Genomic DNA, 25,686 nt, shown 5'->3' on the forward strand with positions numbered 1-25,686 from the left:
CATCAATTGATTTCAGATGGCCAGTAGACAGACTGCTCATCAAGTGTGAAATGGATTCCACTGACTCAGTTGGGCCGGGCTTGGCATCTATTGTAGCATTGCACCAGCATGCATGGCTCCGGGCATCCAGATTTTCAGAAGCAGTACAGTCGGTCTTGATCGACATGCCATTTGTTGGGGCTCATCTTTTTGGAGCTCAAGCGAATGCGGCTCTACGCAGGTTTCTGGCTATTCGGGGAGGGTCAGATCCTTTGGTTGTCTCCTCCTCCCTTTTTTAATTTGCGTGGAAGGGGGTACTTGGTTCTGCAGGCTTCCCTCCTTTTTGCCTGAGTTGACTCAGTCCGTATGATGTTTACACCACTGATTCGAGTGGTGGGCTATGGCTTGTTTTGCTGCTCTTTGTAGAAATGCTCTGTTGCGGGGTTGAGGCTCCTAGAGTCTGTTCGGGTCGGTATGACCCTTGATACACTTGTAATATAGCCCTTTCGGGTCTTTTGCTTACCCCAGTATTGGAACTTTCATAGATTCTCATGCTTTGTATCATTCCCCGTCGTCGGAATGGGAGCCTCGTTAACAAAATATATATATATATACATATGTATAACCATAGAAACAAAAGAGAAAAACAGGCCTAGGCCTCATCTCATTTTGTAGTATATCACCCTCTTTGTGTAAAAGAGCCCAAACTTTTGCCAGGGCCAATCAGCACAGCCTCACCCTCTGGAACCTTCCTGAGAGAGCTCAGAGCCTCAGATTTTTCTACCGCACGTTGTGCTAGGGAGTCTCCACTGAGCTCTGCTCAGTTTTTCTCAGAATTTAACTTCTGGATATCTTTATTGCCATTTTTGTGACAGAATGTCAGAGAAGGAGAAGAAAGCTCTATTTAGAGCTTGTGCCTCTTGTGGGAAGAAGAGACTGTTTGTGGAAGACAGGCATGAGAACTGCATATACTGCCTGTACCCGGAACACAAGGCCACAGACTGTAAAATTTGTCGGACCTTCTCGACCAAGACCTTGAGAGACAGAGAGGGGCGCTTGCTGACGTGGCTGCAGAAGTTAAAGACCAGGGAGGTCATCTCTTCGGATGAGGAGGAATCTATCTCTGGCACCTCCTCCAGGAGATCGAAGAAGAGGAGTAGGTCATCTCCCTCCACTTCTGCGGAACCCCCTCTCAAGGTTCCTCTCAAAGCCCCTCACGGGATCTCTGACAGGTCTGAGGAGGCTGGTCCCAAAAAATCTCCTCACGACAGTGTAAAGGAGAGGCAGGGACGGGCTACTGTGGACATAGCCCCTAAGGACAAGAAGGAGGTTGCTACATCTTCCCCTCCGTCCCAGAAGGAGAAACCTGTAAAAAAACATGCTGCAGAAACTCCTCAGTCAGTTCCACTGAAGAAACCGCGTCCGTCGACGCAGGCGAAAGCAGGTACGTCGTCGACGATCTCCTCAGTTAAGCCTATTTCCATGGGGTCGTCGACGAGACCGTCGACGATATCTACTTCGTCGTCTTCGACAGCGGTGTCGACGACGAAGACCACGTCGACGATGACGACGACGACGACGAGTTCGTCGATGTTGATGACTACAAGTTCGTCGACGAGACCGTCGACGGGTGCTCCGCCGACGATGAAACATACTCCGTCGATGAAGAAGAAAGCTCCGTCGACGACTGCTCCGTCGACGACTGCTCCGTCGACGACTGCTCCGTCGACGACGATTACAGGACTGTCGACGGCCTCATCGTCGACGACGATTTCAGCTCCGTCGACGACAGTTGCCCTTCAGTCGACGATGTCGTCGTCGAGTTCGTCGACATTGGTAATCCCGTTGCCATCGACTCCGTCGACGAGACCGCCGACGGGACCGTCGACGACGAAAAATTTGGAATTTACCACCCAAAGATTGGTGATTACACCGGACATGACTTCCCCTAGGCGGGTCACGCCTTTGCCACCATCCATGCTTCTCGAGGACTCGGAGGAGGATGAAGAGGATGGGCAGTTTGGGGACGCATACAGCCCTTCGGACCTGAATGTCAAGCAGCAGGACACAGATACGGAGGAGTTTTATGGTCCAGAGGTGCAGGAGGGGCACCAAAGCTTGACACATGGATTACGCCCCCGCTCTCTGAGGCAGGACCTGATTGCCTTGCCAGTGGCTTTAGTGTCGGATTTGCAACAGATGCTGCAAGACTATAGATCTCGTTTTCCGACGTTGCCGGATCGCACTCCAGTGCGTCCTTCTCCATTGGAAGTGCCACGTGACATGCCAATGGACTTGCCACCTCTACCAAGAGAGGTACCTCGTTCCATTTCACCGGTGCTGCCCTTAGTGGTTCCCCAACCTTCAGGTACGGAACCTGCTGATGATGACGCAGACGATGCAGATACGGACGAAGACGACGAGGGACAGGTGATCCCTCTTACAGATCCAGGGGATCCGGATGGGGACCCTGATGATACGCAGGATCCGGATGCTGTAGGCCGAGAGACAAATATATCGCCTCCGGCGGACATTGGTGGTTTCCATAATTTGATGGAACGGGCATCCAAGAGGTTTGGTTTGCCCTTTACGGTGGAGCAGTCCGACTGCTTCCTATATGACTTTAAAGCCCAATATAAGAAATCTGTAAAATCAATTCCCATTATAGAACATGTCTGGGATGAGGGACTGAAGACAATGCAAAATCCAGCAACAGTTATTCCGGTTCTTCCCCGGCTGGAGAAGAAATACAAGGCACCAGAGGGCAGTCCTGCGTGTCTTCTAGGACAACCTAAGCCGGATTCCGTTATTTCACAAGCCGCACAAAGTAAGTCAAAAAATCCGTCCACTCCATTAACCACGCCTCCAGATAAGGAAGGCAGAAGACTGGACAATGTGGGTAAAAGATTCTCCACCATGGCCAGCTTGTTGGTGCGTGCGGCTAATTCTCTGGCTATTCTGGGCAGATACGACCGCCAGATGTGGTGTGATATGGAACCATTCCTGGACCAGCTACCAGAAACTAGTCAAGATGAAGCCAGACAGGTGCTGATGGAGGGGGAACGATGCTCTTCGGAAGTCATCGACTGTGCGATGGACATTGCTTCAACTGCTTTCAGGGCTTTGGCAGGGTCAGCCGTCTTGCGCCGTCAAGGCTGGTTGAAAGCGACCTGGTTTCGCCAGGAGGTCCAGAATAAGATCTTGGACCTCCCCTTTGACGGAGAGATGCTTTTTGGTAAGCATGTGGATGACGCCCTCCAAAGCATTAAAAAGGACACCGATACAGCTAAGTCCTTAGGATCTTTGACCTACCGCAAAGTGCCATTCAAAGGGGCACGTGGTCGGGGGTTTTCCAACTACAGAGGAAACCAACGACAATATTCCTCACAATCTGGACAGACCTAATAAAGGTCAATATTCCAGCCAGCGCTAAGGACAGTCGGCGTCTTTCTCTCGGCAGTCCCAGAGAGGACGTCAGAATCGTCAGGGACGAGACAACGCCAAGAGGCAATAGCGGCCTCCTGGCTCTGGCTACTGTTCCTCCCCTACCACAAACACCGGTCGGGGGCAGGATATCTTTTTGTCTGGACAGCTGGGTGCGTTTAACATCAGACCGGTGGGTCTTGAATATAGTTCAGAGTGGCCATACGTTGGAGTTCCAAGATCTTCCTCCAACAAGAGCTCCAGACGCCCGTGCAGCGAAACATCTCCGACTATTACATCTCGAAGCCCACCAGCTTCTCATCAAGGGGGCGATAGAGCCCGTGCCACTTTGTCAAAGGGGCAAGGGGTTTTATTCCAGGTTCTTCCTGGTTCGGAAGACGGAGGATACATGGCGTCCTATACTAGACCTCAGGGAGCTCAACACCTATCTCATCAAGCTCTCTTTCAGGATGGTCACTCTCCAGGATATTCTACGACTACTCAATCCGAGAGATTTTTTGGCATCCCTGGATTTAGAGGATGCTTACTTTCATGTTCCAATCCACCCAGCTCACAGGCAATATCTACGCTTTACAGTAGGCAAGAGCCATTTCCAGTTCAAGGTGCTCCCGTTTGGCCTTCGGTCGGCACCCCGCATTTTCGCGAAGATGCTGGCACCAGTCGCTGCTTTCCTGAGGAAGCAGTCCTTGGAAGTGTTCCCGTACTTGGACGATTGGCTCATCAAGGCTCCGTCGTTCAGGGCAACGTCTCAGGCTGTGTCAACTTGCATAAGATTGTTCGCCCATTTGGGTCTTCAGCTCAATGTGTCCAAGTCGGAACTGATACCCTCCAGGTCACGGAAGTTCCTTGGGGCAATTCTGGACACGAGACGATGCACGGCTCGTCCGTCAGAGGAGCGTCAGGGCAAACTGGCCACTTCCGCTCGTCAAATGCTGCACAAGAGACATGTATCGGTTCGACAGTACAAGTCCTTGCTCGGATCAATCTCATCCTGCATACCTTTGATACCGCATTGCAGGCTTCATATGCGCCCTCTACAGGAGGAGTTGGACAAACAGTGGCGTCAGGCAGAAGGGTCGTTCAACGACAAAGTATGGATAACGCCTGCCATGCGCACAGCCTGCGAATGGTGGCTCGTGAAGGAGAACATCGCAGGAGGATTAACGTTCCGAATCCCTCCTTCTCCTATGGTGGTGACCACGGATGCTTCCCTAGAAGGGTGGGGAGCTGTCCTCCAGGAGCTTCAGGTCAGCGGTCACTGGAGTCCAGCAGACAGACTGCACCACATCAATCTTTTGGAGCTGAGGGCCATTCACTTAGCCTTGCTGGCGTTCCTTCCCAGACTTCAGAACCGTTCAGTGCTGGTCCGGACAGACAACACTACGGCCATGCACTATATCAACAAGCAAGGGGGAACGAGATCGCGGACGCTGTCCAAAGAAACTCAGGTGATCTGGGAATTTGCGATCTCTCACGGGGTCACTCTGCGAGCCGAGCACTTAGCGGGGTGTCTCAACATCACAGCGGATGCTCTAAGTCGGCAGACGAAGGGGACACACGAGTGGGAGCTGGATCAGGCCACGCTGGAGGCAGTGTTCAAGAAATGGGGTACTCCGACCATAGACCTCTTTGCGACCCTGGAGAACGCCAAGTGCCGGTTTTACGCAAGCAAGGTTCCCCAGCGAGGGTCTCTGGGGAATGCCCTTTCGATTGCTTGGTTCGGCGCATTTTGCTACGCCTTTCCTCCGATTCCCCTCATTCCTCGGGTTCTCAGGAAGGTCGGGGCAGAACCATGCAAGATGATCCTCATTGCTCCAGCATGGGCGCGGCAGTTCTGGTACTCGGAACTCCTACTTCTCTCCCAGGATCGCCCGATTCGCTTGCCACTGATTCCATCTCTGTTATCGAGAAATCAGGGGCAAGTCCTCCATCCGGATCCGGAGTCACTTCACTTGTCAGCGTGGCTCCTGAACACAGAGAATTCCGCCATCTGAATCTGTCTAAGGAATGCAGGGATGTTCTGTCTCAGGCGAGGGCACCAAGCACTAATAAGACCTACAGGGCAAAATGGAAGAGATTTTGCCTTTGGTGCCAGAGGAATAAACTCCATCCTTACAAATCCCTGCCACATCAGATTTTGCCCTACATCCTGTCTCTGGCTAAATCAGGTCTGGCGCACTCTTCGATCAAGGTACATCTGGCTGCCATATCCCGCTTTCGACGGAAGACATCGGGGCCATCTCTATGGTCTGCAAGGATTGTTAAGCAGTTCCTTAAGGGGTTATTTCGGATGTATCCTCCGATCCGGCCACCTCCGCCTATCTGGCAGCTTAACCTAGTACTGGCTCAACTGATGAAAGCGCCCTTTGAGCCGATTCACAAAGCGGACTTGAAGTTCCTATCTTGGAAACTAGCCCTTCTCCTGGCATTGACTTCGGCTAGGAGAGTTAGTGAACTCCAGGCTCTCTCTATAGTGGAGCCTTTCCTACAGTTCAAGAGGGATGTCATGATTTTGAGAACCAACCCAAAATTCATCCCGAAGGTGCCTTCGGAGTTTCATTTGAATGAACCCTTAATTTTGAACTCCTTTTTTCCGCGTCCTTCCACTCAAGCGGAACGAACATTGCATTCTTTGGATGTCCAAAGATGCCTGAAATTCTATCTGGAGCGCACACGCTCTTTCAGAAAGTCTACTCAACTATTTATCGCCTACAGTGCACCACGGAAGGGGTTACCGCTCGCCAAGAGTGGCATTTCCCGCTGGATCTCCAGTGCAATTCAGTACTGTCATCAGGCTGCGGGCAAACCTTTGGATAAAAGGGCCCGGGCGCATTCTACGAGAGCGATGGCGTCTTCAGTGGCTCTCTTTGCTGGAGTGGCGATTAAGGACATTTGCAGGGCAGCAACGTGGAGCAGTGTACACACCTTCACGAAGCACTACTGCCTGGAATCGGTGGGACGAGCTGACGCTGCTGTTGGTCAAGCAGTCCTCCGGAATCTTTTTCAATGAGAGGTGAGCTTTCCCTACAATCCCTCCATCCTGGTAAGCACATTTGGTTTCAGTAATGGTTGTTTTATTATGTACACTGAGATGATTTTGTAAAGCCATGTATTTACTGAAATGTGCTTGTCGTGATCTACTGCTTGCTATTCTGATACAAAGCATGAGAATCTATGAAAGTTCCAATACTGGGGTAAGAAAACAAGTTACTTACCTGTAACTTTGGTTCCCCAGTATTGGTAACTTTCATAGATTCTCATGCGCCCATCCACCTCCCCTGGGAAAGCTCTGCCGGTTTACTAAGGTAGTGGCTGTTGGCACAACGGCTACGAAAATCTGAGGCTCTGAGCTCTCTCAGGAAGGTTCCAGAGGGTGAGGCTGTGCTGATTGGCCCTGGCAAAAGTTTGGGCTCTTTTACACAAAGAGGGTGATATACTACAAAATGAGATGAGGCCTAGGCCTGTTTTTCTCTTTTGTTTCTATGGTTATACATATGTATAGATATATATATTTTGTTACCGAGGCTCCCATTCCGACGACGGGGAATGATACAAAGCATGAGAATCTATGAAAGTTACCAATACTGGGGAACCAAAGTTACAGGTAAGTAACTTGTTTTCTTCCCTTTTATACATCCACAGTCGTAAATCTTTAAGTTGAGTAAAGGTTTATTTCCTGCCTCAACTGTTGTTGTGCTTGTGGTGCTGAAGTATTAAGCACTACTTCTTTCTTATTGGGAGAGAGTTTACCTCCGGTTTTGACTATGTTTGATCTCCGGATGGGCTTTACAGCTGCATAGCTGATTTGTCCTTTATTTTATTCTGATGGGGAGCTTAGTCCCAAGAGTTCATACTTTTTATGGTATATGCCTTCCTTTATGTGAAGTATTGTTTGGCTATTGTATGTGTACTACTTACCTATTCTAGTTGTTTGCTTTTGGATGGGTCCTTCTTGGACTATAACATATGCCCTTTAGGGGCCATTATGGTGGTCTCATAGCCATTATTTTTCTTTGGATTTCGCTCTTGTCTGGTTTTTCTTAACCAAGGTATTTTGTGCAGTTAGTTTTCTTTACTTAAAGCGGATTGCATATGCATTAAGTGTTTCGATTTTTAACAACCATGATTGTATTGTTTGGACTACAAGTGTTCATAGATTCCTCCTTTCTTGGAGGGCATAGGTAATTCTTTTGTTCAATCTTGGTGATGATATAAAGTATTTTGAACTGTTTTTTCAGTTCTGTTTTGCCATTATCTATACTGTGTATACACCGCTGTGTGCATGTGTTACACATTTGTTTTTTTAAATAAAAAATAAAAAAACAAAATGGTTTTAGTGTTAAATGCGGTTACTTCTCTCTCCTCATTTCCCTTTGGTGCCTAGAGGTCATGTTCAGATTGCTGACCATGGCTCTTAAGGCCATGCGGGGACAAAGTTATGTAGATCTTTGCGGTCCAGAAGGGGACATTGGCCAGCGAAATTGTGAGTTGTCGGACCACTCCAGGATACCTGCCACACACACACGCACATATATATACACACACACAAATCTTTGTGGCAAGATTTTATACATCTGGCATACTGATTGAGGCCTACACCAGATTCAAAGCTGTTTTGATGTAACCTTCGGGTGGTCGTTTGGTCAAGCAGATGTTCTTTATACCAGGGAGGTATTGTGTTCTTCTCCTTTCTTGGCGTACAGATTATGTCTTCGGTTTTGTATTGAGGCTCATTCATTTTAGTAAAATGGGGATGAGTTCTGTGAGTCCTTCTTTATGGATTTTATCAGAGCTGTTCTTCTCTGATATTTATTGATTGATGTGAAGAATACAGATTATAAGGTTTTTGCCTTGTTCTTGCCCCTTGTGGTCCATGTCTCTTTCCTCTTGGAGGATAGATGATAGTATCTGTTAACTTTCAGATGGATGTTTAGGGTTCTTTTGCACCTTTTTCCTCAGGGCTTGATTTTTTCGGGCCTATGGAGTGGTTTATTATTTACATATTCTGTGACAGTGATAATAGGTACTATTAAGAGCCAGGCTCTTTTCCTACGGTTCCTACTTACATTTAGTCAATTGTTGGTTTGATCGCCTAGTTCTCTTTGAGAACTGTCGTAGGATAAGTTTGCATACCCTCCTTCGGTGATTATAGCTATGGTATTTAATTCAAAGTTAAGGAATCTGTGGCTAGATGTCTCTATCAGATGTACATGTTACTTAACTTTGTTAACGTAATATCTGGTAGAGACAGTCTAGCCCCAGATTCCTTACGTCCTGCTCATCCTCCCCACTCTTTGACAGACCTATGAGGCAAAGGGTTATACCCTGTATCAATGCTGGTTCATATACCGGTACCCACTATCTCACAGAATGTTGACTGGACAAATTTCTTTTTGTTGCTAATGTTTCTTGTATTGGTATGGTCATGCCTCTCACTTCCATTGGTGAGTGGTCTGTCGAGTGGAGGGTGTTGCCCTTTTTAAGAATGGTTCTGCTTCAGGGTGCAGGGTTTCATGTAATCTAAGCATCGTTAATCAATGTGGGTTTTTTACCTTAAACACTTTGGATGATATTGGCATACCATTTCATTGGCGTCATATCGGGAGATGCCGTCATCACGGAGACATATGATTTTTTTTGTAAAACCGTTTTTATTGCAGAACGATATTATCAGCAACGTACATTCTTACTTTTCCTGCATCGCTTTTACCAGCGCCATGTCTCGTGGCCATTTAAACAGCCGTACACAGCTCATGAGCCCACATCTCGGAGGCCGGGCAGCGATGTTCAGGGTACCATTATACTGAACTATATTTTGAACTGTACTTTTGCCGCTAACATGGTAGGGTGTCTACGTTCCGCTTTAGAGTTTTCCTCCCCACCCCCCCCGTCCCCCGCCCCAACACTGCTTCTCCCCCATCCCCTACCCCCCTCCCTCCCTCCCCGCCACCCATGCCCACGCCCGCGACTGTTCCCGGTCTTAGTATTTAGTCTGGGGTACAATTCAGAAGTACATAACTATTCACTGTGTGTGTGTGGGTGGAATGCTCCGAGGGACTCTCTCGGGCTCGGATGGCGTCTCGTCCTCCTCCATCACGCTATTGCGCAGGGCCTGCACCAACCCCTCCCATGCCGTGGCCGCCGCCAGCGCCCTGTCATCAGCCTTGCGAGTCGCCAGTTGGTATCTAAGCGTGCTTTCACTCGCCGCCCATTTCTGTAGCTCCTTGGCCCACCTCTCGTGTGTGGGGCCCGCTTTTGACTTCCAGAGTCTCGTCACCTCCCTTTTGGCTAACAGGAGGCCAATGTCGATAAATGTACTTGTATTCTTGTTTTTGGGTGTGTGAGGAAACCAGTGTAGGACACAAACCGCCTTGGTGTATTGTAAGTCCCTGTCTGTCACCTCGGCCAGTGTTTCGCCTACTGCCCTCCAGTATTCTCGCAGGTGAGAGCAGTCCCACAACATATGCCCTAGCTCCGCTCCCACCGTTCCACACCTAGGGCACGCCGCATCTGCCACCCCAAAATACTTCCCAAGGTTACTCGGTGTAAGGTAGGTCCGGAGACATATGATGGCGTCCCCGGCGCACATAGGTACTGCTGAAAATATTTCCTGATTCAGACTGGCACCTGGGAAGAATACAAAGTTAAGGAATCTGTGGCTAGATTGTGTCTCTACCAGATATTACATTAACGAAGGTAAGTAACTTGTACTTTAAAACATATATAAAACATATCTAAAAGGAAGTGTTATTTTTCTAATTTGGTCCCTGATTTTTTCTTAGATTGTGACTCATTTATTGCCTCTGTGAGTGCAACAAATACTTAGCACTACCTCTGATGAGCCTAACTGCTTGCCCACACTACCACAAAAGAGATCATTAATATTATCTACTTTTGCCTCTGTAAACCAATTGGGGGCGCTTGGGACCCTCTGGACTCTCTGCACAGTGTACTTCATTTTAGTGCACCATATAGAGCCAGCTTCCTTCAGCATCTTTCATATATTCATATGCAACCCATGTTCCTCTCCTTGGAGGCTTCCCCTCATAGATCAGGATTATTGATTCCCACTTGTGCTCGATAATCTGAGTCTCCCGATTGTTTATAGTTCAAATGTGGGCCTTTTTTAAAAATGACATACATAGGCTATCAAACTGACTTTGCATTGCCATTATAGCCTATGATAGTATGACATCCTGCTTAACTATGGTACCGTGGGACTTCCACTTAGACAAAGATACAAATACTGGAGAACTGCAGTTACAGGTAAGTAACTCAATTTTTTTATACCTGAATAGGCAGCATCCTGTTTCCTACACAAGGGTCTGATTACCCCCTACTTATAGTCTGGAGCCAGGACTGGGAAGAAATGGGGACCTGTGCACTAAAAAGGCCTGCTTTGAAGTCACCCCCACTTCAAAGTTACAAATGGGTATAAATACTGCAGCTCTGACCCTACCAAGACAGTACACTACTAGACGTGTGAAGAACTCTGCCAGGAGTAAACATTGCCATGCTACAAGGATTGCAACTCTGCTGGACTCAGCCATCTGTGAGTCACAGTGATGCTAATCCAGTCCTGGGCCTTTGAAAGGTGCCTTCTGCTGTATAGAACCATCACATTTGATGCAGTGACATCTTTGCGCTGTTCGTAACCAATGCATTGCCTTTTGACTCCAGCGTAGGAGCGATCGACAACGGACAGCACGGCTCGACAATGATTCAGCGCCTGCATCATAAAGGGTTTTGTCAACAAATCCTTCATCCTCTGCACGGATTGGAACAGATGCATCGAGTCTTCGATGTCTACGCTTGCTCCATCCAAGGAACATTTTCAGCGTGACCTGCGCGAGTCCTGTAGCTGGCCTGCCTGCCATTGCGGTCAGCCTGAAGTTTGGATTTACCCTGGTCCAGCGTAACCTCAAGTAACCCCTAAGCACTATTTGCTTTTAAGCACTATATTTTAATTAAAAAATTCGTAACTCTGGTATTGGCTTTACATGGACCTGCAGCACTCATTGTGCCACCCACTCCAGTAGCCCTTTTAACATGTACAAGACCTGCCATTGAAGACTGTTTGCGGTTTTAAACTGCTATATCGACCTGGCAAGATAAACCTCTTTCCAGGACCAAACCTTCCTTTTAATTCAAATGTCACCCCTGGAGTAGCCCCTAAATAAGCCATAGACTTTTAAGCTTCACATGTCCTGGTAGTGAAAAACCTTTATACGTGTTTTTCTCTACTGAGCCTTACCTCTTCCATAGGATAACATTGGGTTAACTTATTACCTTTAGTAAGTGATAACTTTCAACTGGGATCAGGTAGGAATATCACATTTGGTGTTTGAAAAATTGCAATTTAGATCTCTCTTTAATGGTAAAGTTGGATATCTGAAAGAAACACGTTAGTTAGATTCCTCACCTTAGAATATCCCCAGGCTTCAGGCTGGATCCGGAAAGATTTTTGTAGCAATACCCCTTGCGCGTCGCTAGGCGTCGTCTGCGGCTCCGCGTCCGTCGTCAGCGTCGTGCGCCGGAATGATGTTGTCAGAGTACTTAGACGCCGCCCTCGAGCGCTGACGTCAGTTCTTCTTTTTTCCGTGCCAGTAAGCGCCGATCCGGGAAGAGCTTGCCCCTAGTCATTTTTTGACTAACTTTTTTGACTTCTTTGGGTCCATCGACTCGACTCTGGTGCCGGTAGGATGCCTGGTTTCAAAGCCTGTGACGCCTGTCATCGCCTGATGTCGGTGACGGATCACCATCGCCGATGCCTTTATTGCCTGGGGGCCGACCATGACGCGGAGTCGTGCCTTGATTGCCAGGCCTTGATGTCGAAAGCTAGGCGGGAGCGGTCCCGTAAGCTTCTCGAGCTTCGGCACTCGGCTCTGCGCCGCTCTCTGTCCCGGTCCAGGAGGAGGTCCAAGGACCGATCGCGGAGCCGCAGCCATCGTCATCGCTCGTCGGGGTCTTCGGGTAAAGCACTCCAAGAAGTCCAAGAGACGACATCGCTCTTCGGACTCCCCTTGCCGGTCGCGCGACTCGGCTGAGGGTCAGGGTGGTCCTGGCTCCGCCCTCGACACCTGTAGGCGCGCCTTCGGGCCCCGCAGGTTCGAATGGGCGACCTCGCATGCCGGCGGCTCTGGCCACGGCGCCATTGACGGCTCCGGCCCCGCCACCGCAGGTCCCCGAGGGATCCAGGCCTGGATCTCGGTTGGCGCCGGTCGACCTCACGACGCCTCCTCTGCCGACACCTGTTCCACCCCCGACGCCGTCCCCGGACGATGTCGTTCCCCAGTTTAGCCCCGGTCTGGGCCCGACGCCGGCGCGGCGCCGCTACCGGCGCCGATTGGTGAACGCTTCATCTACTGCCCGGCTCCGATCATTCCTCCTGTTTATCGGGAATCAGATGACGAGGGCGACTGGGAGGGGTCTGAACACCCTATTGCCGCTCAGGCCCAACTTTCTCAGGACTGGGCAGAGGAATTGGGGGATGCCAGCGGTCTGGATACCTCCCCGGACGCTGGTTTCATCTCTCCTCCGACTGTGGCCTCGGAGGAGGGTGCAGTCTTTTCAGTGGTGCTGCGCAAGGCGGCCGAAGTCCTAGGGCTGGAGTTGCCTGCTGTGGCCGTGAGGACTAACGTCCTCACAGAGGTCCTTCAACCGACAGCAAGCTCCACTGAGCCTCTGCTGCAGTTTAATGAGGCCCACATTGACGTTCTGCAGGGCACTTGGTCCAAGCCCTCCACAGTCCCTCCTGTGGACCGAAACGTTGCCCGGCGCCACCGCCCTGCTCCGGGCGACCCCAGTTTCCTCTCCCAACACTCCACCCCAAGAGTCTGGTTATCCAGGCCTCCACTTCCCAATCCTCCTTCCCGTCCGCTCCTCCGGATCGGGAATCCAAGAGGTTGGAACAGTTTGGCAAGAAACTGTTTTCGTCCCTGAGTTTGGGGCTGCGGTCTTAAAATACCGCTTGCCTTTTGGACCGTTATTCCCACTCTCTGTGGGATACGGTGGAGGATGTGCTGCCCCTGTGTCCGGAGGAGGCCCGGACACGTCACTCTCAGGCACTTGCTGACGGGCGAGATGCAGCGCGACATGCCATACGGTGTGGACTTGACACCACGGACTCGCTGGGTCGGGCGATTTCCACCACGGTGGCGCTTCGGCGTCACGCCTGGCTGAGGTCCACGTCATTTTCGGGGGATGTCCAAAGTTCCCTCATGGACATGCCCTTTGATGGCACTCGCCTTTTTGGTGAGAAGGCGGACAGTGCGCTGGCTCGGTTCAAAGACTCCCGGGCCACGGCCAAGTCCTTGGGTCTTTCGGCCCCGCCGCCGCAAACTTCCGCCTTTCGTCCCTTTCGTGGCCAAGGAAGGGGTGCCTCCTCACGTCCGCCCAGCCACCGGCCGCAGAACCAACCTGGTTGCGGACATGGAGTCCGCCGAGGCGGTACTGGAGGTCAACGTGCCGGTCAGTCCACATCCACCCCGGCAGCATCCGCCTCAAAGCCTTCCTAGTCCGAGCTTTCAGGCCCATTCAACGCCAGTGGGCGGCAGGGTTCGCCATCACCTGCTCCACTGGCGCTCCATCACGTTGGACAGGTGGGTGCTGCAAATCGTCTGAAGGGGCTACTCCCTCCCCTTTGAGACGACCCCTCCAGCCATGCCACCGCTGAACCACCGTATGTCGGGGGATCATTTGCATCTTCTACGAGAGGAAGTTTAGGCCCCCTTGGCCAAAGAGGCCGTCGAGCGCATTCCTGGTCCAGAAGTAGGTTGTGGTTGTTATTCCCACTACTTTCTGGTTCCCAAGAAGGGCAAAGGGGGCCTACGCCCGATCTTGGACCTCAGGAGCGTCAACGGCTTCCTCCGGAAGGACCGGTTCAAGATGCTCACTTTAGCTCAGGTTCTGCCTGCCCTAGACCCTGGAGACTGGATGGTAGCGTTGGACTTGCAGGACGCTTATTTCCACATCCCCGTCCTGCCGGCCTACCGACGTTACCTGCGGTTCACGGTGGGTCAGGAGCACTTTCAGTTCACCGTGCTCCCTTCCGGCCTCACCAGTGCCCCTCGGGTGTTCACGAAAGTAATGGCGGTGGTCGCAGCTCATCTGCGCCGATCAGGGGTTCCAGTCTTCCCCTATCTCGACGACTGGCTGTTGAAGGCGGGCTCGCCCCAGCAAGTCGTCTCCCACCTCCAGACTACGACCGACCTCCTGCACTCGCTGGGGTTCTCCATCAATGTGCCGAAGTCGCACCTGAGTCCCTCCCAGAAGCTCCTTTTCATTGGGGCGGTTCTCGATTCGACGCAGTTCCGTGTCTATCCGCCGGAACAGCGGGTCTGGGACATTCAGGCCCTGATTTCCATCTTCCGGCCTCTGTCCTGGGTTTCGGTTAGGTTGGTGCTGCAGCTTCTGGGGCTGATGGCCTCCTGCATCCTGTTGGTACCTCACGCCAGGTGGCGGATGCGGGCTCTGCAGTGGGACCTGAAGTTTCAGTGGGCCCAGCATCGAGGCAACCTGTCCGACCATGTCTTGATCTCGGAGGGCACTGCGAGCCAGCTGCAGTGGTGGCTCACGAATCGCGATTGGGTCAGCGGCAGATCCCTCTCCCTACCCCAACCGGAGCATGTCGTAGTGACGAATGCGTCCCTCTGGCCATATGGGAGAGGCGGAGATCAGAGGACTCTGGTCTCCGGCGGAGACTCGGCTCCATATCAACCTATTGGAGCTGAGGGTGATCCGACTTGCACTAAAAGCCTTCCTTCCCTCTGTCCGGGGAAGTGTCGTGCAGGTATTCACGGACAACACCACCGCCATGTGGTATTGCAACAAACAGGGCGGGGTGGGGTCGTGGACCCTTTGTCAGGAGGCTCTGCGCCTCTGGACCTGGCTGGAACATCAGGGCATCACCCTGGTGGTTCAACATCTGGCGGGCTCTCTGAACGCCAGAGCAGACGAACTCAGCCGCCGGTGCATGATGGATCATGAATGGCGTCTGAACTCGGACGTGGCGCAAGGTCTCTTTCTGCAGTGGTGAGAGCCTTGGTTAGATCTATTCGCCACCGAAGAGAATGCGCAATGTCAGCAGTTCTGCACGTTGGAGACGCTTTTCGTCGCGAGTGGAGATGCGGTCTGTTGTACGCCTTTCCGCCTATACCACTTCTGCCCAGAGTGCTGAAGAAGATCAGGCGCGACCGTGCCCAAGTCATCTTGGTGGCTCCGGATTGGGCACGAAGGTACTGGTATCCCGAGCTACTCAGTATGTCCATCGATCCCACGATACGACTGCCTCTTCAGGAGGACCTTCTGTCGCAGCAGCAGGGGACGGTCCTCCACCCAAACCTGTCCAGCCTCCACCTCCATGCGTGGAGATTGAGCGGCGACAGTTGATCCCATTTGACTTGCCTCCTGAAGTCTGTGATGTCATTCTGGCAGCCAGGCGTCCCTCCACAAAGACGGTATACGCCTGCCGGTGGAACAAATTTGTGGCATGGTGCACAGCAAAGGCTGTGGATCCCCTTTCTGCCCCTCTTTCTGAGGTTCTACTCTTTCTTCTTTCTTTGTCCCAGCAGGGCTCTGCTCTGGGCACCTTGAAGGGTTATCTTGCTGCAATCTCTGCCTTCTTAAGGCTTCCTGATCAGCCTTCTCTTTTCAAGTCCCCTGTTGTCTCACGTTTTCTCAAGGGCATTACTCATATGTTCCATCCTGTTCCCTTCATAATGCCTCAGTGGGACTTGAACCTTGTTCTCACTTTTCTGATGTGCGCTCCCTTTGAGCCCCTTCACAACTGTCCCATTCGTCTACTGACTCTGAAAACTGCCTTCCTGGTGGCTATCACCTCCGCTAGGTGAGTGAGTGAGCTCCAGGCTCTGTCAGCTAAGCCTCCCTCCCTCCCTTCCTTTCGTATCACCCTGATAAGGTTGTCCTCCGAACACGTCCTTTTCTTCCTAAAGTCGTGACTCCCTTTCACATCGGGCAATCTGTCACGCTGCCCACCTTCTTTCCGCATCCTTCAAAAGATGAAGAGAGGCTCCACCGTCTGGACCCAAAACGTGCGCTGTCATTTTATTTGGACTGCACAAAACAGTTCCGGGTGGACGACCAACTTTTTGTTGGATATGTAGGTGCGAAGAAGGGCAAAGCTGTGCACAAGCGGACCATCTTGCGATGGGTCGCGTTGTGTATTAAACTCAGCTATTCCCTGGCGAAAAAGGTCCCTCCTGTTGGGCTGAGAGCCATTCCACCCGGGCCACAGCGGCGACAACTGCCCTGGGACGGGGAGTCCCCTTGCAGGACATCTGTCAGGCGGTGACGTGGGCTTCACTGCACACGTTCGCAAAGCACTATTGTCTGGACAGCCAAGTCCGGAGAGATGGCTACTTTGGCCGTTCTGTTCTCCAGGACTTTCTGGTGTGATCTTGGTTCGCAGGCCCACCTCCGGCGTTGGTATTGCTGGGGTATTTATTCTAAGGTGAGGAATCTAACTAACGTGTTTCTTTCAGATGAACAAGTTACTTACCTTCGGTAACGATGTATCTGTAAGAAACATTAGTTAGTTAGATTCCTCACCTACCCACCCAGCCTCCCCGTTCTGCGAACCGACATCTAGGGTTAAGGTTCTCCCTTTCAGGGCCCTAGTTTTTTTGGCACCAGTGTCGGTCTCTTGCATGGCTCAGCGTCCCTGGCGCGGAAAGCTATGTATAAGAACTGACGTCAGCGCGCGAGTGCGGCGTCTAAGTACTCAGACAACGTCATTCCGGCGCACGACGCCGACGACGGACGCGGAGCCGCAGACGACGCCTAGCGTCGCGCAAGGGGTATTGCTACAAAAGTCTTTCCGGATCCAGCCTGACGACTGGGGATATACTAAGGTGAGGAATCTAACTAACTAATGTTTCTTACAGATACATCGTTACCGAAGGTCAGTAACTTGTTCTTTAAGTCACATTTCTGAAAATGCCCCTTTTAGAAAGTTGGCATTTTCTTGTCCTAACCAATAGGTCCTTGCAACCTGTTTACTCGTTCACGACTAGGTGTAACTGACAGTTGGTCTTTGTGCAGTGCTCCCAGACAGTGGAACAAAGGGCCATAGGTGTTGGCAGGATGGGCAATCACTGACTCGATGGGGGAGCTGTCACTTACCACACTTGCGCATCACAAAGGCTCTGCCTGAGCACCCTCACAAAGGCTTTGACACTAGCCGATTGCAACCCCTGACAATCTGGGGCCAGGGCAGAGAGGCAGGAAATTCCAAGCATCTCTGGGTATGGAAACCTCCAGAACCTTCTCCAACCTCAAAGTGGGCACCAGGTATAAATATTGAGCCCTCAGACCCAACTCTTCAGTATCCCTGTGGAAGACTCAGAAGGGGTGCTGTACTGCTCTGCAAGAAGGACTGCTGCTCTGTTACCTTGCTATCCTGCTGCCTTGCTGCCTGAGTGAAAGGACTGGACCTACATTTTGAACCCAGGACCACCAGAGTGACTTCAAGGGCTAGTTGACTTGCTTCCTGATCAGAGCCTTAGGGACAGAAGGATGTAACCACCTTGAACCCAGCACCTGGACTCTGTCTGCTGTCACCCGACCCCCCCATGTTGTGCCACCCCAGTCTTGGACCCGTGGGAGTGGGCCTGAAGGTGCTCAGTCAGCTCAGCTGTGGTCCGGTGGGCAGAACCGATGCAGCACGCCACATCTCCTCGCAGCTCTGCTTTGGAACCACCGCTGGTGCGACACATTCTTGGTGCAGGCCTTCACATCACAAGCCCATTATCGACAGCATCCTTAGCAATGACGCCCGACTCTGCATCCAAGCCCCACAACTTCTTCAGAACCAGCCGGTGCGCAATGCATCCTTAACACAAGACTTTGCGTAGCAAACACCTCATCAATGGCATCCTTGACGAAGATGTAGGAACTTGCATCGCTTCTCCTCTGAACCGCCTCTGTGTGACCCTTTCTCGACACAGGATCTTGCAATGCTCGGCAGCCAGTATTTAACCCCTTCGGTGCCCATGACGAGCTGGTCTCGTCATGGGCCGCGGTTGCGCTGTGCCCATGACGAGACCAGCTCGTCATAAACCCCGCCCGCTAATGAAAGCGCCGGCACAGGGCGGGGAAAGGGGCGGGCACTGAAGGGGTTAAGGTACTCTTGTACAGTGAGCCTAACTTGTTCCCTGTATCCGGTCCTCACTCCATCCCGGTCAGCCTGAGCTTGTGTCTTTGTCCTGGGCTAAAGTAACCAGATCGCCACAGTTGGTGCTTTGTGTTTCTAGGTACTTTTAACACTTAAATCTTTAAAATTGCATATCTCTGGTTCTACTGATTTTGATTTTTGTTGGTTTAGTGTCAACTTATTTATTAAATTTTACTCTGTTTTTCTAATTTGGTTTTTCTTGTGTTGTGTTTTCACTTTATTACTGTTTGAAGTGCTGCATAAGTACTCTACACAATACATCTAAGTTAAGCCTGACTGCTTTTATGCCAAACTACCAGTGGGTGAAGCATAGCTTAATTTGGGGTGTATTTGTGTTGAACCCTCAGCCAGTAAGCCAATTTCCAACACAACCAAATTGATTTATATTAGCCGAGATGAGTAGTTAACTAGAGTGACATATGGAGTTTTAAACTTCTGGGAAAAATGTGTTGGCATAGTGACATGATTAAGAGTAGCAAAATTCCCTTGAGTCTGCTATGCAATTTTTCCTCACATGCAGCATATAAATATTAATCAAATGGGTCTAGATGGGAATTCCTGAGCAAACAACAATTCAAGTAATCCATCTTGATGCAGGCTGATCGAGTTGCTGACCTGCATTCAAGCTCTTACGAATAGACAGGATCTAAAACAGTGTGCAAAGTCATTTTCAGGTCCATTTGAGGGCATGTCCAGTGGTAAATGGCGTAACGTAAAAAGATGGGGCCTCTCTGCAGAATGTGAAGAGGTGCCCCGATTCTTCCATATCTCACAGATATTCATTGGCGGTAGGCGTAATGTGGCCTCCTGAAGTGTTGGGCCCTCCTCTGCGCCACAGGGGCTTGCATTACGCCCATGTAGTGGTTGTCATATGAAGTTCTAGTGTTTTTTATCTTGATGTAATATACTGTTTCAGAGGAATGTTGTAGGAGCTAGTCTTTGACAGAGTACGGAAATATTTAGAGGTAATAATCTTGTTCTGGAGTACTGCAATGAATCTTAGGATTTTTTCAATCATGTTTGTATACTCTTGTCTTTCTGATGTTCAAGGAAAAGCTCAGTATAACGGATAACCCTGATAATCTAAATATCAAATATCTATGAACATTTTTATTTTTTTTGTTTTTGAGAAAATGGTGATCTGGAGTAAGCACAGTGCTATTGAACCAAATGAGGAGATTTTTGTACATTAGAATATTCGTCCCAGTTTTTGCCAGGATTCTAATACATACTTAAAGGCGGTTACTCAGTATTTGTCAGGAGTATATACATTTAATAAATTGTTCTTGATTAAGTACATAAGCATCGCAAAACTGGTGTGAAGACGAGCCGGATCACTGATATTGCAAAGAATTGATCACTGGATCAGTGTGTATATTAAATAGCATATATTACATTACATATGGAAACAGGAAATGTAAGAAAAAGAATCAATGTTTAAGTTTTTACTTTCCTTGAGATATATATATCCATCTTTAGGAATTCCTGAGAACATCACAAACCATAGCAGTCACTTTGCACACATCTGCAATTTTGAAAGCATGGAATGTCAGTGTATTGTATAGCTATCAGTGATGGTTATTGAAGATATCTGCCAATGTTCATTTTTAGCACTAAGTAGACCCGTCTTGCATATTAAACCATAGCCATATTCTTGCCGAACTGTGCGGATGACTCCGCTTTGATTGATATTTAGTTTTATTATCTAGAATAACCATTTTTTATTGATCCTTATTTAATCACAGCTCAACAGTATAAATAAAGGAGCTAATCGAACTACCAACATTTCATCTCTGGAAGAGCTAATGGATGAAGCATATGACAATTTCGATGTCAAGCTGAAAAGCGTGCAGTTACTTTTCAGCAGACCAGGTATAAAATGCATGTTAACAACGTTAAAAAAAATGACCTTAAGATATGGACATTTCTGCATTGAAGACTCCCTAAGAAATATGCTTTCGACATAGAGGAAAAAGAAATCTAGAAGTGTGATGAGACTTTAGAAATTTCACAAATTAGAGAAAGTTCCGAAATTTCCTTTTGGTTTCTCACCTCAATGCATGTTAGTTCTCCGGAAGACTTTTCCTAGATAAAAGAGAAATCTCTAATGTTTGCAATGTGCAAGGAAATTTAAAATTGATGAAACTAGCAGAAATAGGGAATTCCTTAAAGGTGAAGTTTTGTTTGTTAACATTTGTGCCATGTTTGAACTCACATTTGAACAATTACATAGAGTGTTTGTTATAGCAGGATTGGTCCAGCAGACAGCAGGACAGGCAGATGTGGATATATATTTCCAAACTGATTTTTCCAACAGTTAAGTCCGCTAGCAGGACTTTCTGTCCTGATGATGACCTGATGAGTTAACAAGGTTGAAACACCGTTGACGCCTTCCTTTGGCAAAATATAAAAAGAGGAAGCATACATTGCAATTTTGTTCCTGTTATATGTGGGAAATGTTTTGCTTAACCCTTCCCTCTGCCATTGTTTTTGTGTTTACACTATAAATTATAGTCTTAATCATTTGTTCTGTGTAACCTTTCGTTATTTTCTTTTCTTCTTTCTGTTCTGAAAGTACTTTATGTATAACTTTAGTGGTATGTTTCACATGACGTAATACCCTGAACCACTGTAGCTGATTTAGCAGATGTCACCTCAAGGAGGGGCCTTCAACTCAAAATAGAAGGGGTGAGGGATACAAACCCCTCTACTACGGCCCCCCAAGGAACAACTTAAACACACCAAAAGGAGTAGAGGGTGATAACATATCTCTAGGTGTGGTGGCACGTGCTATGTCTCCAAATACTGCCCTCACTCACACAATTGTGTGACATGCTTCATCATAGGGCTGCTTCAAAACACCCCTGCGCAACCCAACGCCTGGGGTGGAGCAATAGGGTAGAGGGAAGACAGGACACAACACATAAAAGCAAAATATATAAATCGGCTGGGATCACCGGAAGTGGAAGTTCAGTGTGAATTAAAACTAGTTCAGAGATGTCGCTATGCGTAAAGTTTATTCCTGGACCCTCCGGCTAGGAATAAAAACGTGAATGGTAGTGGTGACTGGAAGAGATTATGAGCTCCTTACACCCCTCCTTACTGCCAATTTGTCAACATGTTTCAGCCGTTATTATGTGCCCATAGTGCAGAGTCACACTGGCCTTCATCAGGACCTTACCGGTCCCAGGATCTAGGTCACCTCGTTTCCTGAAGTGCAGTAGTGCCAGAACAAATTATTCCTGCACTGAGGTATCCCTTTCCAGTCCAGGGAGGACCTGGTTTGGCAATTCGGGCTGGACTGTTCCCATGAGGCACAGGTTGAAGACTGATTTGCATATGGCTGGGTTCAAACTGTTTCAGCCCACTCAAGAGAAGGAGTGGTAGACCCACTCACACTTCGCAATAGATTTGCGCATCTAAGCGTCAATAGGGAGAGTGTCTCCTCGTGGGGAGGCAGGTTGATTAGGTAGTTGCTAGACTCACCAGCTTGGGAGTTTTTACTTGTAATGTTCATGGGTTAGGAAACCTAAAAGGAACTGTTGATCTTATTACAATCTGGGAGGGGAACGAAATAATTTGTTTTCAGGAGACCTGATTTGTGGGTGACCAAATTCATCTGAGCGGGTTTATGCAGTTTTAAAAAGGGGTAGCAAAAGGGGGGCCAGGGCACTTACAAGGTTGGCTGATGACATTGGTATTAACAAAATGCAGCAAAGGAGCAAGAGTTATTCCGACAAGTAGTGACTGGCTCTTGACTTGGTTCCTGGACCTGTACGATGGGAGCAACCGGCTAAATTGCTTAATAATTGTCAAAGTTTATGTAAACCAATGTGAGATCTGAAAGGAGATGTGGGAGGTATTCCAGAGGGATTTGTTGGCTTTGAAAGACTTCTCAGATCCCCCCTCCGATTCTACTATTAGGGTACTTCAATTACCAGTTAGCCCCAGCCCAGGTAGAGGTCGGTGGCAGCGACATGTTAGAAAGCTACAGACTCCCCAATTAGATTTTTCCAGAGTGCACCCAATCAAAGTATGACCTGCAAGTTATAAAATCTCTTTGAGTTAGGATTTGTCTGCCTAAACGACCAATTTAGGAGGTATATGCGGGTAGCCCAAACGTTTGTGCATGGCAGTCGGAGATGCCCAGTTGATTACTTGTTTATAGAGGCGTGATTTTTTTGACATCTTTTCAAGCTTTGAGGTCTTAAGAATTGGGGCAGTGACCATTGGGGCTTAAAATCGGCTTTACTTGCAGCTCCTCATCAAAGGGAGCAAGTTATTCCAACTGAAGTATTCTTCCCAAAATGATTAACTACAAGAATAGACAAAAGATACATGTCCCTACTTTCATAATACCAGGTGCGCAATGACTTGAAGCTATGGGGGATCCGGGACCCAAAATTCTGTATTGGTACTCTGAGACCATTGCAGAGGCAAACGATTGACCCCCATAGTTAGATTGTGCAATTATGAGGCCAAAAGAATAAGCCTGGTGGACCTCTAAACAGCCCTGATTCGATAAGAAGTGATTGGTCGCTAGGAAGAAGCTGAGGAAAGTAGGAATGGTGAGGCATTCTTTGGAGGCTCTCAATGGAGCCTAAAACTGCATAAAAAAGGAGTACGAGGCCTTGATTCGTGCTAAGTAGCAGGCTTATTATCAGTCAAACTGGGACATTATGATTAGCACCCTACTGGATAAAGATAGGAATACATTTTGTAAGGTAGTTCAAATATGGTGTAGTGAGTCGAATTCACCTTTAAGGTGCATGGTCCCAGAAAAGGCTTGGGTTGGCTATTTATTATTTACAAATCCAGAGAGGTAACCTGGATTAATTTTCTGCTCAATCTTTCATAAAACTGATATCCTCCCTAAATCTAATCAAGGCAACTGGGTCAGAAAACCTCCCCGCAATTGCAATAAAGTCCAACCCTATGTGGTGGACAGTCTTTTTCTCAAACGTTTTTGTATCTATAACAAGGTCAGGTATATTACCACCAATCTGGAAGGATGCAATAATCAAACTATATAAAAGGGAGACGAACGTCCGGGATAATTTCTGCTTAATAAGCCTGCTTGACGTCAGTGCAAAATTGTACTCAAAGGTATTCTCATCTTCTCAAAACTGGATTGAGTGCAATGACGTTGTCCCACTGAAACAAGGAGGCTTCAAGCAAGTGCATTAGATGGTTGATCACTAGTTCAGCTTGTGGGCCCTGGGGCAAAAGGAGATGGAAACAACAGGGATTCTGTTTTGTTATTTAGTCGACTTTAGCTCTGCCTTCTATCAGGTGGATCAGAGTATTCTGTGGGAGAAACTACATCTGGCAATTCCCACTAGCCTACTAGCAATACTTCAAGAACTACATTCACGTAATTGGGCTCAAGTCGAGCTTGACTTAAATGGAGACTTAATGAAAAAATACCCTTAGAAAATGGGCTAAGGCAGGGCTGCATCCTGGCCCCTGCGCCGTGTTCCTTTTTTCTTGAAGACCTCCCTAAAGCCCTTGCTCCCACCATCTCCTCCGCGCCAAAAATTGTGGACATACACGCTTCTCCATGCAGATGACCTGGCCATTTTAGACCTGACTCAAGTAAGCCCACAGAGGAAATTGCATAGTCAGTCAGTCATTCTTTATTCGATGATTAAAAAACATCATAAAAGCACATATATACAAACAGTTAAAAATACAATTAAATCACAACCAGAATCCAGACTGATACTGCCTATATAGTAAAAAACAGACTAGGTGGAACATTTCATTTGAAATAATGACAATCAGGCCAACTCTCTAGTTACCCTTAGTCGCACCGCGACTGTAATAAAATTCATAATATTGCATAGTGTTAAAGGATTGACCGCTCTTTGCAAGAAGATTAGTGCATCTTTAGCATGTGCAAATTTGGCTTGCTTTAGAATTCCCACCAGAAATCTACGCCTAGGCATTGCATAGAAAGGACACAAAAGTACAAAATGAAGGGTGTCCTGCGGAGACCTATTGTCGCAGCTGCAGGCACCCTTCTGCTCAATCGGAAATGTAAAACCTGGTGGATAAGCCAGTAAATAAGGTAAAAGATTGAGCCTAAAACGAGTCATTAAAAATCTATCCTAGGCGTTCTGCATGAGACAAAGGTATGGCTCCATTCCCTCAGAGTTTTTTACCAGGCTATAGGCACTCACAGTGCATTTAATCCCTTCAGCCACTGCTCTACCTGTGGTTCTCTGGTCCAGGAATAATTTCTTGATCAGCAACTTGTCTTGTGCTACAATCGTCTCTGGTTTTAAGAATAGATCCTTACGACCAAGGTTCTCCAGGCTAGTCATTACATATTTCAGCCATGGTATACTCATGCTTTTGTCCCTTCCCATACAATCACTTATAATTTGTCTTCCTAAAGTCGCCTCGGGGTTTAACCAAATTTTCAACCATGCCAAAATGGGTCTGAGTTTAACCAGGTCTTCTAGATATGGCCTCCCTAATTCACTATGGGCTATTACAGCTGGGGTACTCTGCGGTATCTTCAATATTGAGCGTAAAATTTTGTTTTCCTCCCGCTGTAACTGCTGGATGTTAGCAAAACCCCACACTTCTGCACCATACATGGCCTTTGAGCAACAAATAGAGCCATAAAGATTCATTATTTGTTCCGGGGACCAACGCCCCACTCTCCGCCCATAGCGTGCAATAGCACCCTTGGAGGATATCAATTTACAACAACGTTCCTCCACCAGGGGCTTGAATTGTAAAGAACCATCGAATAATAGGCCCCGATACGAGAAAGACTGTACCTTATCTAGTGTGTGACTTCCTATTTTATAGGAAAAGTTAGTGTAGGGTTTTTTACCAGCTAGCATCACGTATGATTTGCCCAGGTTAACCGACAGGTCTAAAGTTTCCATGAACTTTACAAATCCGTCTATTAGGAGCTGTAGGCTCTTAGGGGTTCGTGCAAGCAGGACCGCGTCATCCGCGTATAAAAGTACCGGGATAGGACGCGATCCCACACTTGGGCAATCAGTTTTTAGATTGATCAGGGACTTCTCCAAATTGTTAATATAGAGCGAGAA

General features: G+C 48.5%; 1 protein-coding gene across 1 annotated transcript in view; it reads left to right on the plus strand.

Annotated features, from left to right (window-relative positions):
• The window catches only part of VPS13C (vacuolar protein sorting 13 homolog C), a 2,873,871-nt gene that overhangs the window by 684,521 nt on the left and 2,163,664 nt on the right, over nt 1-25,686 (plus strand). The window contains exon 21 of the mRNA XM_085648297.1: nt 20,362-20,488. Within this exon, the coding sequence (XP_085504423.1) occupies nt 20,362-20,488 (127 nt within the window). The remainder of the gene's footprint in view (nt 1-20,361; nt 20,489-25,686) is intronic.

This window comes from Triturus cristatus, chromosome 3_2 (assembly GCF_964204655.1).
Source record: "Triturus cristatus chromosome 3_2, aTriCri1.1, whole genome shotgun sequence".
In the NCBI taxonomy this organism is placed as follows: domain Eukaryota; kingdom Metazoa; phylum Chordata; class Amphibia; order Caudata; family Salamandridae; genus Triturus; species Triturus cristatus.